The 16,557-nt window shown below is 35.4% G+C and overlaps 1 protein-coding gene across 2 annotated transcripts in view; it reads right to left on the reverse strand.

Annotated features, from left to right (window-relative positions):
- The window catches only part of LRPPRC (leucine rich pentatricopeptide repeat containing), a 124,158-nt gene that overhangs the window by 98,144 nt on the left and 9,457 nt on the right, over nt 1-16,557 (reverse strand). For both annotated transcript variants that reach the window (XM_069071608.1, XM_069071607.1), the window contains exons 2-5: nt 10,167-10,366; nt 6,340-6,462; nt 430-551; nt 274-332 (exon numbers count right to left, since the gene is read on the reverse strand). In XM_069071608.1, coding sequence (XP_068927709.1) covers nt 274-332; nt 430-551; nt 6,340-6,462; nt 10,167-10,366 — 504 coding nt within the window. The remainder of the gene's footprint in view (nt 1-273; nt 333-429; nt 552-6,339; nt 6,463-10,166; nt 10,367-16,557) is intronic.

Here is a 16,557-nt window from a genome sequence, read left to right on the forward strand (position 1 = left end):
GCCACATGTGACCTCGAAGTCACAGGTTCGCCCACCCCTGTAAAACACTAGTCTCAAAAATGAATATATAACTTCAGGCCAAAATGCCTGTTAAAGACTAATACTTGATTTTCCTTTGGTGTAAGGATTATATTGTCTGCCATATTACCAAAGATATCTAAGTAAACTGTTCTTAGACTTGCTTTCCAATTCAAATTGCATAGTTTTAATAGTAATTTTATGTGATTTCCCCCTTCCCCCACAATTAAAAAAAAAGAATATGTGAAATCATACCTGGCACCATCAATATCCCCCTTGTTACAATAAGCAGCAATCAGTCTCTGGTATGTAACCTGTCAAGAAAATGGAAAAATTGATTTTTTTTAACTTGGGGAGGGAAAAGTGAGAAGGGGTCTTATTATGTACTCCCCCACAAAAGAGACTACTTACTCGATTGGGCTGAATATTTGCTTCCTCCATTTTTGCCAAAAAATCAGTTGGTGAGAATTGATGTTCATTCTGAAGATATACTTTAAGTAAAGCATTGTAGTGGCTTATATCATATGTTACACCTGAAAATGAAAAAAGGTTAAACTAACTGAATCCTATCATTCTCACAAACTGGAATAACTAAGAACTTCCATCTCACAAAAGGGTCAAACACAGCACAGATGGGCAACAATATCACTTCTGAATTTGAATGTAGAATCATCACCTCAGCATCTTAATGATACTCTACAACGTATCTGCTAGAACTAAGTACTCCCTAAGTCTTTGAGCAAGCAATTATTAACAAGTAAAAGGTATTTATTCTGTGTGTCCTTAAGCATGTCCTTGTTGTCTCCTCCATTAGAATGCAAACTCCCTCTAAGAAGGGATTGTTTCAGTTATTATATTAGCATTCCCAGAACCTGACACAGTAGGTGCTTAATTGATGCTTATTAACAACTGACAAAGTGATCTGCCTTCTCAAATCCTACATATTCCAAAAGTAGATTTCTTGTAGTCCTTCCTGTTAGAAAATACTACTAACATGATCATTATGAACACATTTTAGAGTAACTTGGTGGGGGGAGGAGAGGGAGAATTTGGTCCACAAAACACACATGAAAATGCTCATTAGTTCAGTCACAGCTGAAATTTGTAGGGCCTGTTTTGCAGTACTCCACAAACTCACAGGACCTCAAGAGTCAAGAAAAAAAAAAAAGACCTACTATCCCCAATCCTACCCATGTCTGAACAAGTCCTAAAACATATCCAATAAACAGTTTACCAGCATTCCCCTGAACATGGTCTTTGAAGGGGACTGACCACCTCCTGAGACAGGTGATTCTAGAAATGGCCTTAACATAAATAAACTTAAATTGGCCTCTGCAACTTTTATTCATTGCTTCCATATTTTATTATTTTATATATTATATTATATTCCATATTATATTATAAATATAACAGAATACTATTGTGTTGTAAGGAATTACAAAAATGTTCATTTTTTTGTAAACTGATCCAACCATTCTGGAGAGCAATTATATAAAAATGTGTATAGCCTTTGACCCAGCAATACCACTTCTAGGACTGTATCCCAAATATGGGAAAAGGACCCACATGTACAAAAATATTTATAGCAGTTCTTTGTGTGGTGGACAAGAACTGGAAATTGAGGGGATGCCATCAACTGGGGAATGATTGAACAAGTTATGATATATGAATGTAATAGAATACTAAGAAATGAGGAACAGGCAGACTTAAAAAAAACCTGGAAAGACTTATATTTGAACTAATGCTGAGTGAAGGGAGCAGAACCAGGAGAACACTGTACACAGTAACAGGCACAGTGTGTGATGACTGACTTTGATACTTAGCCCTTCTCAGCAATGTAAGAACCTAAAACAATTCCAAAGGACTCAGGATGGAAAATGCCCTTCATATCCAGAGAAAGAACTATGAAGTCTGAATGCAGAACAAAGCAGGCTATTTCCCTTTTTTGTTTTGTCTTTTTTTTTTCTTTCTCGTGGTTCTTCCCATTCATTATAATTTTTCTATACAACATGACTAATATAAAAATTGTTTAATAGGAATGTATATGTAGAACCTATATCAGATTGCATGATATCTTGGGGAGAGGGGAGGAGGGGGAAGGAGAGAAAATTGAAAACTTATGGAAGTGAATGTTGAAAACTAAAAATAAACTTAAAAAAAAAAGAAATTACAAAAATGTCAGATTCAGAGAAAACCTGGGATAAACCTACATGAACTGATGCAGAATGAAGCAAGCACAACCAAAACAATACATATGACTATAATAATATAAAAGAAAATTATTCTGAAAGATTTAAGAACTATAATCATGACAAGGCTGGATTGTGACTTCAGAAGACTGACCATCTGGGCAGAAGAGATGACAAACTAGAGGTTTAGAATGAGAAATATTGGGGCAGCTAGGTGGTGCAGTAAAGTAAAGCACCCTGGAGTCAGGAGGACCTGAGCTTGGTTCCGGCCTTAGACACTTAACACCCACACAAAAGAAAACTAGCCATGTAACCTTGGGCAAGTTACTTAACCCCAATTGCCCTCCAAAAGGAAAAAATAAAAAAAGAATGAGAAATATTTTCTTGGACATAGCTAACATGGGGACTTGTTGATCTTCATTATACCTATTATAAGGAAGGGTATTCATTAATGAAATTGGTAGGCAGAGATAGCGACGCAAAAAAAAAGCATCCATGAAATATTTTTTTTAAATATACAGATAATTGAGAGCAGAAGGGAACAAAGACAAGCAGGTAAGTTTTGTTACTATCATGTTAAATTTTAACATATACTTTTAAATATTATCTACAAAAGTCAATTTCTCATAGTTAATCTTTTTTTCTTGTTCTTCCTATATTAAAATGTTTAAGTTAATAACATAGATTCCCAACTAGATCATATCATCTAACCACAGGTGTTCCACAGGGCTCTGTCTTGAACCCTCTTCTCTCCCCATAGTACTTCACTTGGTGATTTCATTACCATCTTTATGCTGATGACCACCCATCTTACCCCAACCTCTCAGCTGACCTCCAGTCTCCCATCTCCAACTGCCTTTCAGACATCTTGAAACAGATGTCCCATATGCATTGTAAATTCAATATGTCCAAAGTGGAATTCATCATCTTTCTCCCTAAACACTCTCCTACTTGAATACAGTCAAGGGCACCACCACCCAGAAGTGCCCTACAAAGTCCCAGTCCCTCTGGTTCCCAACCTAGGTGTGAGCCACAACTCCTCACTGTCTGAACACCCCTCACATTCAATCTGTTGACAAAGCCTGACAATTTTACCTTTGTCATATATCTCAAATATTCCCCCTTCTCTTAAGCTGCCACCACACTAGTACAAGCCCTCATCATTTCATGCTTGGACTATTGAAATAAAGTGTTGGTTGGTCTGCCTGCCTCAAGATTCTCCTGACTCCAGTCCATTCTCAGTTTCCTAAAGTCCAAGTCCAACCATGTCACCTCCTTACCCAATGAACTAGGAGCCCCCTATCACCTACAGGATCCAATTCAGAATCCTATTTGTCATTCAAAGTCTTTTACAACCTAATCCCCTTCTATCTTTTCAGTACTCTTATTTACACCCCCTGACACATACTCTATGGTCCCGAGAAACTGTCCTCCTTGCTGTCCCACAAGATGCTCCATCTCTTGGCTCCAGGCATTGTCTGCAATGCCCTCCTTCCTCCTCATCTCCGTTACTGACCTCTCTGGCTTCTTTAAGTACCAACTAAAATTCCATATTCTACAGGAAGCCTTACCTAACCCCTCTTAATTCTAATTCCCTCTGTTAATTACATGTTCATACATATTTGGTTGCTTGCTGTCTCCCCCATTAGACTATGAGCTTCTTGAGGGCAGGGCCTATTAACCTCTTTTTGTATCCCCAGCACTTAGCACAGTGCCTGGTGCTTAATAAATGCTTTATACTGAAACTTCTTTTTTTAAACAAGAAAATTTAAACAACAAAAATAAACATGACACATGACAGTCCTTCAAAGACTTAAAGAAAGCTTTCATGCTCCTTCCTGCCAAGGTACCTTCTCTTTCTTCTGACTATAAATATCCCTAGTTTCTCCAACATCTTCAAATATTATGATCTTGGTTCCTCTCACCATCCTTGCTGCCTTCCAGCTTATAAATAATCCTTTAAGTTTCCTATAATATAGTCCAGGAATGAATACAATACTCCAGATGCTATCTGACCAAAGAAGCACACAACTGTGTCTCCCTAGTCCCAAAATTCTTCATGCAGTCTAGAATGCTATAAATTGGTTTGGCCACCATATCTTGTAGTTAGTTGTGCAATTGATTTTCTGAATCCAAGAGTCAGACTTTATCCTTATTACATTTCATCTTATTAGATTTAAACCAATATTCCAGTGTGATGAGATATTCCCAGATACTGTTATTTAAAGTGCTAACTATACTGATTTATCATCTCTCTAAACCAAGGATTCTTAATCTGGGATGCAGATAACCTTAAAATGAAGAGTCTGTGAACCTGGATGCAAAAGAGAATTACATCTTTACTTTCACTAACCTCTTCAATTATAAATTTTAAAAAATTATTCTTAGAAGGGATACATAGGATTTACTAGTCTTCCAAAAGGAATCATTACACAGAAAGAGTTAAGAACCTCTGCTCTAGACACCTTGAAATCTACTGTTAAAAATTCAGAGTACTTATCAGAGTCCTCCTCTTTTATTACAAATTCTAAGATTAAATGGTTACTTCTCCTCAAGGCTCACATTATTTCTAACTGAACAACAGTTTCTTCCTTACTGGTGAGAATCAGATTAAGAACAGAGGGTCTTTTTGGTCTCATCAAGTTTTGAATGATGAAAATTATTATTAAGTAAAGTCCCTAGCTTCAGCAAAAAGGAGGGAATCCATGGTCAAATGTGAAGGATACAACTAGCTCTTGCCATATATATGAACCTTTTCCCTCTTGTTTTTGCTTCTTAAAAAACCAACTTTGCAAGAATAATATGGAACCACTGTACTGAGGCAGCAGGTCAACTGACAAAAACCTAGAGCTCTAGCTGATAGCAAGCAAGATCAATTTGACTTAACAATGGGACAAGATAGCCAAAGCAGTGGATGCCCTCTGGAACTGTATTCAAAGATTTGTGTTGAGAGAGCTGATGATCCCTGTTATGCTTTGTCCTGGTAAGACTACATCTTGTGTGTGTTTGGTTTTTGGAGAAAAACCAAAGGAAAGATACCAGAAAGGTGAAGAAACTAAAGATCATGCATGTGAGGACTGGTGGAGGGAAATGGGGATGTTTCCTGTGAAGATAGTAAATCATACAACTGTGTTCAAATATTTGAAGGGTTTCGAAGAAGATGAAAGACAAAACACATTTAATCTAGGCCTGATGAAACCTTCTTAACAATTAGAGTATTCTAAGAGTGGAAAAGGGTCTCCTTATGATAGAGGGTTCCCTCAACGGGGAAATATTCAAGCAAAGGCTGGATCATTTGTAGTTTACATTGTAGAAAAGGTTCTTATTCAGGGACTAGAAGAGAAGACCTCCGAAGTCCTTCATATGAAAATCTGTGATTATACTATAAATGTCTAACATATATAGCTATTACCATTTTCAAATAATAGTAGACGCTATTGTGAAAAATTAAATAAAAATTCATTTAAACATGTTGTTGAGTTCCTAGTAGCTTTTTGTCATTGTGAATTTCCTCAATCAATGGACACTAATAGAGTAACACTGTCTTATAGGGTCTGAAATATTTTTTCAAATTAAAGAGTTCTTATCCTCAAAGAAGGTTAAGACCTACTACCCTAGGAACCTCAACAGACCCAAATATTTATCACTTCAGAATTATACAAATGCTGTAGAGGGCCCACTGTGTTAATTTCCTACACGTCTACGTCTGTGTTGAAGGAGGTAGTCCTCTTTCTTACTGTATTACTCACCCTATTACTGTACAATGTTAGTACTCATTTCAGAAGATACCTCTCCAAATTGTAACATGTTCACATCTGTTCTAATGTTTCCAAGAAGTGGCTTCACTAACCAAGTGAAAAAGTTTATTTCATATTCAGAACTGATAGCCAATATGATGCAAAAGTGATTCTAACATCTAATTTTCTTTCCATTTTACTATGAATGCCCCTAGATGTCACTATAACTCCCTATATGAAAAATGAGATTCAGATAACTGAATTGAATATCCTGCCATAAAATCTAAGTATATCACATTTAATTAACCTTCTTCTTTAAGCAAAAGAGAAGGAAAAAAATGCATCATAATACCTATAAGATTCCATGTATGAATTATATATTAAAATAATCATACCCAACTGTTGCAGCTTGTCCCAAATCCTGTGGACAAATTCTGTTCGTTCTGAAGGTTTTAGTTCAGGTAACAGAGACCCACAGCTACGCAGCAAAAGCAAAGCCAGATTACTGCTTGGATTTCCTGTAATAAATGTTACATTTAACAAAATTAATAAAATGGTGATAGAAAAATGTTCAGTTACTATATCAATTTAGAAAACAACATAAAAATTAACCACCAACTTGAAAATTTCCCCAAATTTTTTGTTAAAGCTATGGTGATATCAAAAAACCAAAAATATACTACATAAGGTTCTTTGCTAAATGTCATAAATTATATTTTTAAATTTTTACTTTAATTATTTCATTAAAAAAAAAAAGATTTCCCCATTTCCTTTGGAGTCTAGGACCTTGCAACTGTGCCTCCAATAAAAATAGTGGAAATCCCATTTTCAGTGATCCTGACTTTCCCTAAGACCTATCACAAATCAGCACAAGCAGAACTTAGAATAACCAAAATGGATAGCAATTTAGGAACTTCCAATGTGTTTCATATTCTGTAACTTTCCCTTTCATCCTGGTCCCCAAGTAGCTAAAAGAGGCACAGAGTCCTAGACCTAGAATCAGGAAGGCTCACATGAATGAATTTATTAATCTCCTACAGTCTCTGTTTCTGCTGTGAAAATCAGCACTTTGTAAACCTGAAAGCACTCTATTAAAGCACTCTAGCCATTTTATATCTCTGTGGCTTTTACAGAGTGGCCAGTTTCCATATAGTCCAAATAGTTAGAAAATAGATTTTTTAAAAAGGTAAATAAAAGTCCAGTAAAGACCAGAAGAAAAAAGGGATATTTTTCTTCCAGAAGAAATTAAGTAAATGCAAGTAATGAGTACAGAAATATGAGACAGGAAGTACATATTTGCAGGTTTAAGGAATGATTTACCTTTAATTCCTAAACTACATATATAACCTTCTAATAAAGACAAAAGTCATCTTTAGATAAGCCTGTTTAAAAAAGCAAATAGGAAGAATTTTCTTAATAGAGTCCAATTATATGTCTACCATTGGTGCTTTCTCCTTTGGTATCCCTTGCAGAGTATGTCCTACATAATGGATAAGTGCTCTTATCTTATGAGGTAATCTAGTTTTACAAATGCAAATTCTAAGCCACAAAGATACTATGAATCATAGATGCTATTCTGTATAGCAATTTGTTAAGTATCCTCTCTTCCTTGGATCTCATGTAAATCTGTTATATCATTTAGCACCTACCACACAGTGCTCTAGAAATAGAAGACATTCCATAAATGCCCTGAACACTCAATACTCACCCTCCCTCTTGCATTCTTCCAGTTCTTACTCCTACCAACTTAGTCTACCATTCTTTTCAGTCTATTCTGCAGCACAATCATTCATGTTCTACTCCCTAACTTTAGGTATCTCTTAGGAGATCCTAAGAGTATCTCCTGGGCTCTCTTCTCTTCTATACCCTTTCTCAGTAAACTCATCATCATCCAATGGTCCCATGGTGCCTAGATCTATATATCTAATCTTAGTCTCTCTCCTGAGGTCCAATACACATAACAAGCTGCTTGACAGGTATCTCCAACTATAGAGCAGGTATTAATATAATAAATGATTGCTGGAAATATCTCTGATAAAAGCCCTCATTTCTCAAATATATAGGCAGTTTTCAGACAAAGAAATCAAACTATCTATAGTCATATGAAAAAAAATGTTCTAAATCACTACTAATTATACAGAAATACAAATTTAAACAACTCTGAGGTACCACTTTACACCTAACCCATTGGCTAATATGACAAAAAAGGAAAATGACAAATGTTGGAGGGGATCTAAGAAAATTGGGACATCAACACTGTTGGAGTTGTGAACTGACCCAATGATTCCAGAGAGCAATATGGAACTAATCCCAAAGGGCTATAAAACTGTGCATTTCCTTTGATCTAGTAATACTACTGCTATGTCTATATACCAAAAACATCCAAAAAAGGGGAAAAGAACCTAGTTGTACAAAAATGTTTATAGCAATTCTTTTTGTGGTGGTTAAGAACTGGAAATTGAAGGAATGCCCATCAATTGAAGAATGGCTAAACAAGCTGTGATATATGATTATAATGGAATATTATTGTGCTATAAGAAATGACAGGCAGAATGATTTCAAAAAAATCTGGAAAGACTCACAGGAACTAATGCATAGTGAAGTGGGAAGAACCAGAAGAATATTGTACATAGTATTACCAATAACTTAGCTATTCTTAGCATTATACTGATCCAAGACAATACCAAAGGACTAATGATGAAGCCTACTATCAGCCTCCGGATAAAGAACTAATATTGTCTGCATATAGACTGAGGCATGCTATTTTTCACTTTTATTAGTTTTTACTTGAGTCTTCTTGAACAAAATGACTAATATGGAAATGTTTTACAAGACTACACATGTATAACCTATTATCTGACTGCTTACCATGATAGAGAAGGTAGAAGAAAGGGAGGGATAGAATTTGGAACTCAAAACTTTAAAAAAAAAAAGCAAAAAACAAAAAATCCCACAAAAAAATAAAAAATCAAATGTTAAAAAGTTATTTTAACATGTAACTATGGAAAATATAATGAATGAATGATTAGCTAAATAAATGAATAAATGCTTGTTGGATTAGATGAAGGGTAAAAATTCTCCATTTAGAAAATCACTTTGGGGCGGCCAGGTAGCACATTGAAGTAAGAGCACCAGCTCCAGTGTCAGGATGACCTCGGGATCAAATCCGGGCTCAGATACTTAGCACCACACCCAGAAATAACTGGCCGTGTAACCTTGAGCAAGTCACTTAACCCTGATTGCTTAAAAAAAAAAAAAAATCACTTGATTTTTTTTCAAGATAATAAAACAGTATTAATGACAAGACCTTGAAAAGAGGTGAGAAAGAACATTTTCTTTCCTTCTTTGTATATTATTGCATATACTCTGGCCATCTTTGCTAAACTGTTTTCCCCTTTTTAAAATTCTTTGTTATAAGGATTTTTCAGTAGGTGAAGAAAGGATTTATTCAGAAATGCAAATGATATAAAACCAAAAGATACCCAATAATAAATTTAGAAAAAATTTTAAAATCACAAGAAATAATACAAAAATTTTCATATACAAAACAAAACAAAACTCACAATATAGGGAGGTAGTTAGACAGTGGATAGAGTAGATAGTGCCCTGGATCTGACTCAGGAAGACCAGAATTCAAATCTGGCCTCAGATAATTATGGCTGGGTAATAAACCTGGACAAGTCACTTACCTCTGTCTGCCTTAGGAACAATAAGGACATTAATAACACTTATCTCCCAGGGTTATCATGAGGATCAAATGGAAGCACTCAGCACTATATCTTGCACGTACTTAATAATGCGCTTCATAAATATTTGTTGAAACATAAACATGTCAGAACTTTTCTTTTTCATTAAAAAAGACTACATTTACATGCTTTATTTCTGCTGAGCTTGCAACTTGAGGAATTCTGAGAATAACTTCAAATAAACAGGAAATGGCATTTAAAAAACAAAAACACGACCTGATATCATAAAAAGCAGGATAATATATGGTATTAATATTTTTCAAAGCAACATTTGTTGAACTTTAACACAAATTCTAGTCCAATAGGAAAAAAATCCTATGTATAATGGATTCCAAAATATTTTTTACAAATGTTACAAATATCTAAGAAATTTGAAGAGAAAATTCAAAATGCCAAATTATTTGCATTACAATAATCTTTTCCAAAAAGAACCACTTATGGCAAAAGTTAATGTAAGGAACAAAAATTCTTATTACCTGATCTACATGTGTCATGAAAAATGTTCTGTAGAAGGGTTTTAGTGATACGGCCGGTTCTTCGGACAGAATTATCTAGCCTTGTCAATGCCCAATCAAACTGATCTATCTGTTTTTTATACGTGGAAATAGATTCTTCTTGATGATCACTCTTTTTCTGAGCCACAGTTGAATACAAGCTGGCTTCACTGATCAGTGGTCTGTTAGATAAAAAACAGTAATTAGCTAACATCCAAATCAACAATTAGTCACCCAGTCTTTTTCAGAAAAAAAAAAATGAAATACAAGAAAGTTTTAAAGCATTTAAACTATAAAATTTACTTATGTATCTGCAGTGTTCAAATCCAACTGGTTTCAAATAAATTGGTCTCAAAGATATTTAACTTGTAACTTAAAAAAAAAGGGCAAAAGTATGAAAATACACCCAGGAGTGCTTTTAATTATTTATTAGATAATTGCTGAGTGACTGAAAAACTACATATGTCTAAGTTTCTAATTCCTCAATGAGTCAAAAGTCATCCACTTGTTTTAGTGCATGAACAACTGAGGTATACCTAAAACTCCTTTGATAGGAACCTGAGATATTTTTGTCTGCCTTTCTGCTTCTCCAAATAAAAGTTTTAGTCTTTGACAATTAACTTCAACTTAGCATAGAGTAACAAATTACTTCATAAATAAACGTAGAACTATGCATTGTGTTTCAGTTTCTCGGGTTTTTTAAATTGCTAACTGTACATTTTTCCTTTATTACCTTTTTGTGTACTAAAAATAATAGGACAGTTCCAACCAGCTGTGGTACCCCCCCAAAAAAAACTATTCAAGATTTCATGCATTTAGATTGTAGTTAAGTAATAAGCTTTAGGAAAATCAAAATGCAAGAAATTCTTTAAAATAAAGGTTTTCCTAATATGTAAGCACTTTTAAAATAATTCATAATCTTAACAGTGCTACATAAGGACAAATGAAAGTATTATAGCTATACAGGAGATAAAAACACAGCAACATTCTATGCACATACTGTTAAGACCGCCTGGGATCTTTGTATCCTCCCTATTCTCCTGAGTGATAGATACAGAAGAAGGGATGGATCCTCCCAGCTTCAGAGGGAAAAGGAGAATAGCGATAGGATTCTGGTTTCTGAAATAACTCAGAAGGAATTTTACTTAAGTAGTTTTGTTGTCGCCTTTTGTTTCAACACCATAATGTTTTCCCTTTAACCTTTGATCCCTAATGTATAAAAAGGCAAAGGGTTTAAAACAGCACAGTACAATCTAAACAGTACTGGCTCTAGAGGGGAAATCAGAGGATTTGGGTTCACTCCTGATCAAGTCATTCACTATTCCTAGGCCTCAGTTTCTTGTCTATACTATTAGGAGGTTAAACCAGATAAAGCCTCTGAGGTTTCTTCCAGCTCTAAACACAGATTCTTATAGCTTAGCCTCTTCATTTTACAATAGAAGGAAATTGGGGCCAAGAGTGAGGAAAGTCCCATGAATAGCAGACCAACAAGTCTTCTGACTTCACACCTAGGACTTTTGTAGTCTACACCCAAAGATGCTGACTAGAATCATATTAGAATGTAACTGGGAAATATTTTAGGTATAAAAATACAACGAACATAGATTACAATATGTCATTTTCTACATCAATGTGGCCCAAAGTGACCCTAGTTTCTGAGTTTGACAAAACAGCAGATACTTTTCCTACATTGTATATGTATCCTACTTCATTTATGAACTATATATCCCGAATATCTTAATGGCTGTCCAAAACAAAGTTAGTCATTTTTCTCTCCCCTTCCTGCCATGAAAGCTGTCCTTAACTTTCCTATTTTAGTTATGGCACCGTTACTGACCCTCCATACTCCACAAAAATTCAGTCATCTTTGTTTCTTCCATATCCAATCAGTTGCCAAGTGATGGCAATTCACACTCTACAATACTTTCCATAGCTGTTCCTCTCCTTTTTCATTTCCATTGTCAGCACTGATTTAGACCCTAATCATCTGTCACCTGGTCTATTAAAACAGCCTTCTAACTAGCATCCCTACTACCACTGGTTTGCTCCAGTTAACTCCATAAGATGCCTCCAGAGTAATCTTTCTAATGCCTAATGTGATCATGTCTTTCTCAAAAAATTTAAATGCCTGCCTATATCATTAAAGCCTCAGCAATCTTTGCCTTCCACAACCTGGCTCCAATCTTTTTTCAACCTTATCTCATTTATTCACTTTAAGAGATACTATGGTCTCAACAAACTAAACTGTTCATCCTTTAAGTCTTCTGGCACCTTCCTGTTTCTGTCAATTTGCCCACACTACAGACCATTCCTGGAGTTTACCCATTCCTCTAATCATACTCCCTTATATATACAAAATATCATCCAACCTTTTAAGAGACAGCTCCAATACCGCCTGTTCCATGAAGCTTTCCCTAATCTCCTAATCCTACTCTCAAATCATAAGTAATCTCTCAATCTCAGACACCTCCAAGCACCTCATTTGTACCTTTCTTACACATGCAGCACACTCCATTTGGCACTAGTCTTACTCAGAACTTATATCTACTACTAAATAAATTCCTTGGGAAGAAGAGCTGGAGTCTTAGTCACCTTTTGCCCCACCATAACACAGTCAGCAGTAGTGTGGTCAGCAGATGAAGCAGTCGACAGACCCAGTTTTAAATCCTGCCTTAGATGTGTGCAAGTCACTCAACTCAACCTCTCAAAACCCAGAGTTTTCTCACTGGTAAAAATAAGGAAAATAATGTTTGTTACTCACTATTGTTGTGAAGAAAATGATTTTCAAGCACTGTATCAATATGAACTGTTCATACACAGTACATAATCTCATCTGAACTCCTCTCCAATGTCCCTTTACAACAGGATAAATGCTATAAGCTTACAATTTGCATGAAAAGACATTAATAGTATCTGCAAAGACAATACATTTTGATACACGCTTACCACTTCTGTTAACAGGCTAAATTAATAAGCTATTCGGTGTATGTCAGGTACTATGCTAGGAGATGGGAATACAAAGACAAAACAAGGAAAGACTTCCTGTCCTCAAGGAGCTTACATTTTACTTCTATGTGACTTTCCAGAAGCTTTCCTCTAAGGCATTGTTGGTGGAGTAGTGAATTGGTACAACTATTCTGGAAAACAACTAAGAACTATGCCCAAATCTACATAACTGTTCATATGCCCTTTGATTCAGCAATACTACTACTAGGTCTGTATCTCAAGAGATCAAAGAAATGGGAAAGAACCTATCTGTACAAAAATCGTTATAGCAGCTCTTTTTGTGGTGGCAAAGAATTGGAAACTGAGGGGATGACCATCAACTGGGGAATGGCTGAATAAGCTGTAGTATGTAACTGTGATAGACTACTGTCGTTTTGTAGAAAATGACAAAAAGGATGGTTTCTGAAAAACCTGGGAAGACTTATATGAACTGATACAAAGTGAAGTGAGCAGAACCAGGAGAACATTGGACACAGAAACAGCAATACTGTAATGATGATTAACTATGAAGGACTTAACTCCTCTGATCAAACCAAAGATCCAAGACAATTCCAAAGGACCCATGATGAAAAAACTTCAGAGAGACCCATCAGAGAGAGAGAACTAAAAAACCATGAGTACTGACTAAAGTACATTTTTTTCATTTTATTTTGTGTGTGTGTCTTATTTTGATGGAAATATTTTACATGACTTCATATGTATAATCAATATCACACTGCTTGCCTTCTGGAGGGGTAGAAGAGAAAATTTGAAACTCAAAAATTTTTTAAATGAATGTTAAAATTTTTAATGTAATTTGGAAATATTTAACAAAATAATTTTTAAAAAGATACTTTACTTCTATAGGTGTGTGGCAAATTAATATTCTCAGACACCCAAAAGGGAATAAGATCAAATATGACAATGTAATCATCATTGAGCTGAATAAGGCAATACCTCTGATTAAGAAGAAATTTTGGCAGAATTTGTACAACAGAAAAAACAAGATGGATAAACTTGTTTACTTGACTTTGCAAATGCAAATTAACATTAATATTATTCCAATAGTAATTAAAACAAAACAGATCATCCTATGTGATGCTATTTGCTGGAATCTTAAGCAACTGAGAGCAGAGTTTGAATCCCAATTCTGATACTAGCTTTGTAACATTGCACAACTTGTTCACCTTCTAAGGCAAACCTTTTTCAACAATATAATGGAAATAATCACAACCCTTTAGTAAGGCTAAAGTGTTATGAGGATCTAATGAAATACTGTATATAAAGGCTATCACAAACTTTAAAGTGCTATATAAATGTCAACTACAATTAAAAAAGAAAATTTGATTGTAGAATAAAGAGTATCCAGTTTTCACCAAACTCAGACAAGAAACCTGTCTCCATATGGTAAGTAAAAGTGATGTTAACTGTAAGTTTTCAAGGAAGAATATCATTCTGAGCCTTCTTGAGCATATACTCAGGGTTAAATATACTTTGTAAAGCTGCATTTCAACAGCATTTCTCTTAGAGTACCACAACTAGGTCAACCTCTCAAGCAACAGCGAAAGTGATGATGATAAAAGAATCATGTGGGGTCCTCAAGTTATGTATTATGGTACCCAGAAAAGTACCCGGGGCCAAAAGATACTGCTATGGCTTTGAGATTTACAAAGGTTAAAAAAGAAAAAGATGCACTAAGTATTTAGTAATTTTTTTTATAATATTTGTTAATAACTTTAAAGGAAAAATATGGACCTATAAAATTTAGTTAGAGGTCAAAAAGGCTAATTCTATCAAGCTATAAGTAGCTGAACTTAGGTTTCACCAAGCTAACATAGCCATGGTTCATTTCCTCAAATACGACAATGAAAATAATACACAGTACTCCCTAACCTCACAGGGGTATTGAGGACTACAAGGATATTTTATAGTATTAGACTTTCTCAAAATAAAATAAGCTATTTAACAAACAAGTGACATATTCCTCTATGAAGCAAGAAAGTCTACAGAATTCAGTTCTAGGTGTAGAAAAGAGGGATGGGTGATGGCACGGTGGCCTGGGTAGATGGCTGGACGAAAGGTGGAGCAGTCTGGTCTAGGGCCTACTAACAAAGTAGTGTGCCTGAAAAAGATCTGAATATTTGATTGTAAGCTCAATGAGTCAACAATGCACCACGGAAGCCAAAGAAGGTAACAACCATCTTAAGACCACAAGGAGCTCTCTGCCTTTATCACACATCGGAAGTATTGTTTTCAGTTCCAAGGACATCTGACAAGTTGGACTATTCAAAGAAAGGTGACTATGCTAATGAGCGATACCTCTAGACTAAGAGAGAGAGGAAGAAGAGCTGAGGTAACTGGGAAAGTTTAGCCCTGATAGGGACAAGTCTTCAAGTCACTCAAGAGCAGTCACAAGGGAAAGGACTTCAGACTTGTCCTGCTTGAAATTAGAGGGTCGAACTAGGAACAACGGGGAGAAGTTACAAGGAGGCACATCAAAAAGTAAATAAATAAATGAATCCTAAAGGCTTACCAAAATGTAAGCAGAATGCCCCAAACTGAATAGTGTGTCATCAGGATGACTAGGCCAAGACCATTAAGAAACATGAGAAAATGGGCCTCCCTGTTTTTTTTTTTTTTTTTGCAGAAAAAAGTGTCAGAGGATTTCATAATAACTTGGAGACTTATATAAACTGATGCTGAGTGAGGAGAGGAGAACCAGAACTTTGTACACAATTACAGACACATCATGTGTGGTGACTAACTCTGATAGACTGGACTCCTCTCAGCAATACAAGGTTAGAAAACAATACAAAAGACTCATGATGGAAAGGGATATCCACGTCCAGAGAAAGAACTATAGAGTCTGCAGATTGAAGCAAACTATTTGTTTGTGTTTTGTTTTGTTTTATCCCTTCTTTCTCACTCTTCAGCCCACTGGTTGTAATCCTTTACAGCATGACTAACAGTCAACGTGAAGGTATGTGTAGAACCTATATTTGATTACATGCCCCTATGGGGGTGAGAGGGGAGGAGAAGGAGGGGGAGAAAATTTGAAACTTAAGAGATTGTGGAACTGAATGTTGTAAACTAAAAGTAAAATAATTAAGTAAAAGAAAAAAGTATCAGAGACTTGCAACTGCAATAACACTATGTACTGTCAGACTTCATGGGTGTGTTTGGAAGTTTTGCTGAAATGCTTTTTAATCATTTTTTATTCTTTAAGATCACACCTTGGATAAAGGAGCAGGAAACTAACATAAAAGCAAAAGATATTAATGAAAATTTTACAAGCAGGTAAAGAGACATCCTAACAATTAGCAATACCCTGAAAGAATGGCCTTCTTTAGTAGTGGGTTCCCCCCTGATTGGGGATTTTAGAAAGGGA

Source organism: Petaurus breviceps, unplaced genomic scaffold, assembly GCF_028583685.1.
Source record: "Petaurus breviceps papuanus isolate PSGF00001 unplaced genomic scaffold, PetGlider_PUasm1.0 90842, whole genome shotgun sequence".
NCBI lineage: Eukaryota > Metazoa > Chordata > Mammalia > Diprotodontia > Petauridae > Petaurus > Petaurus breviceps.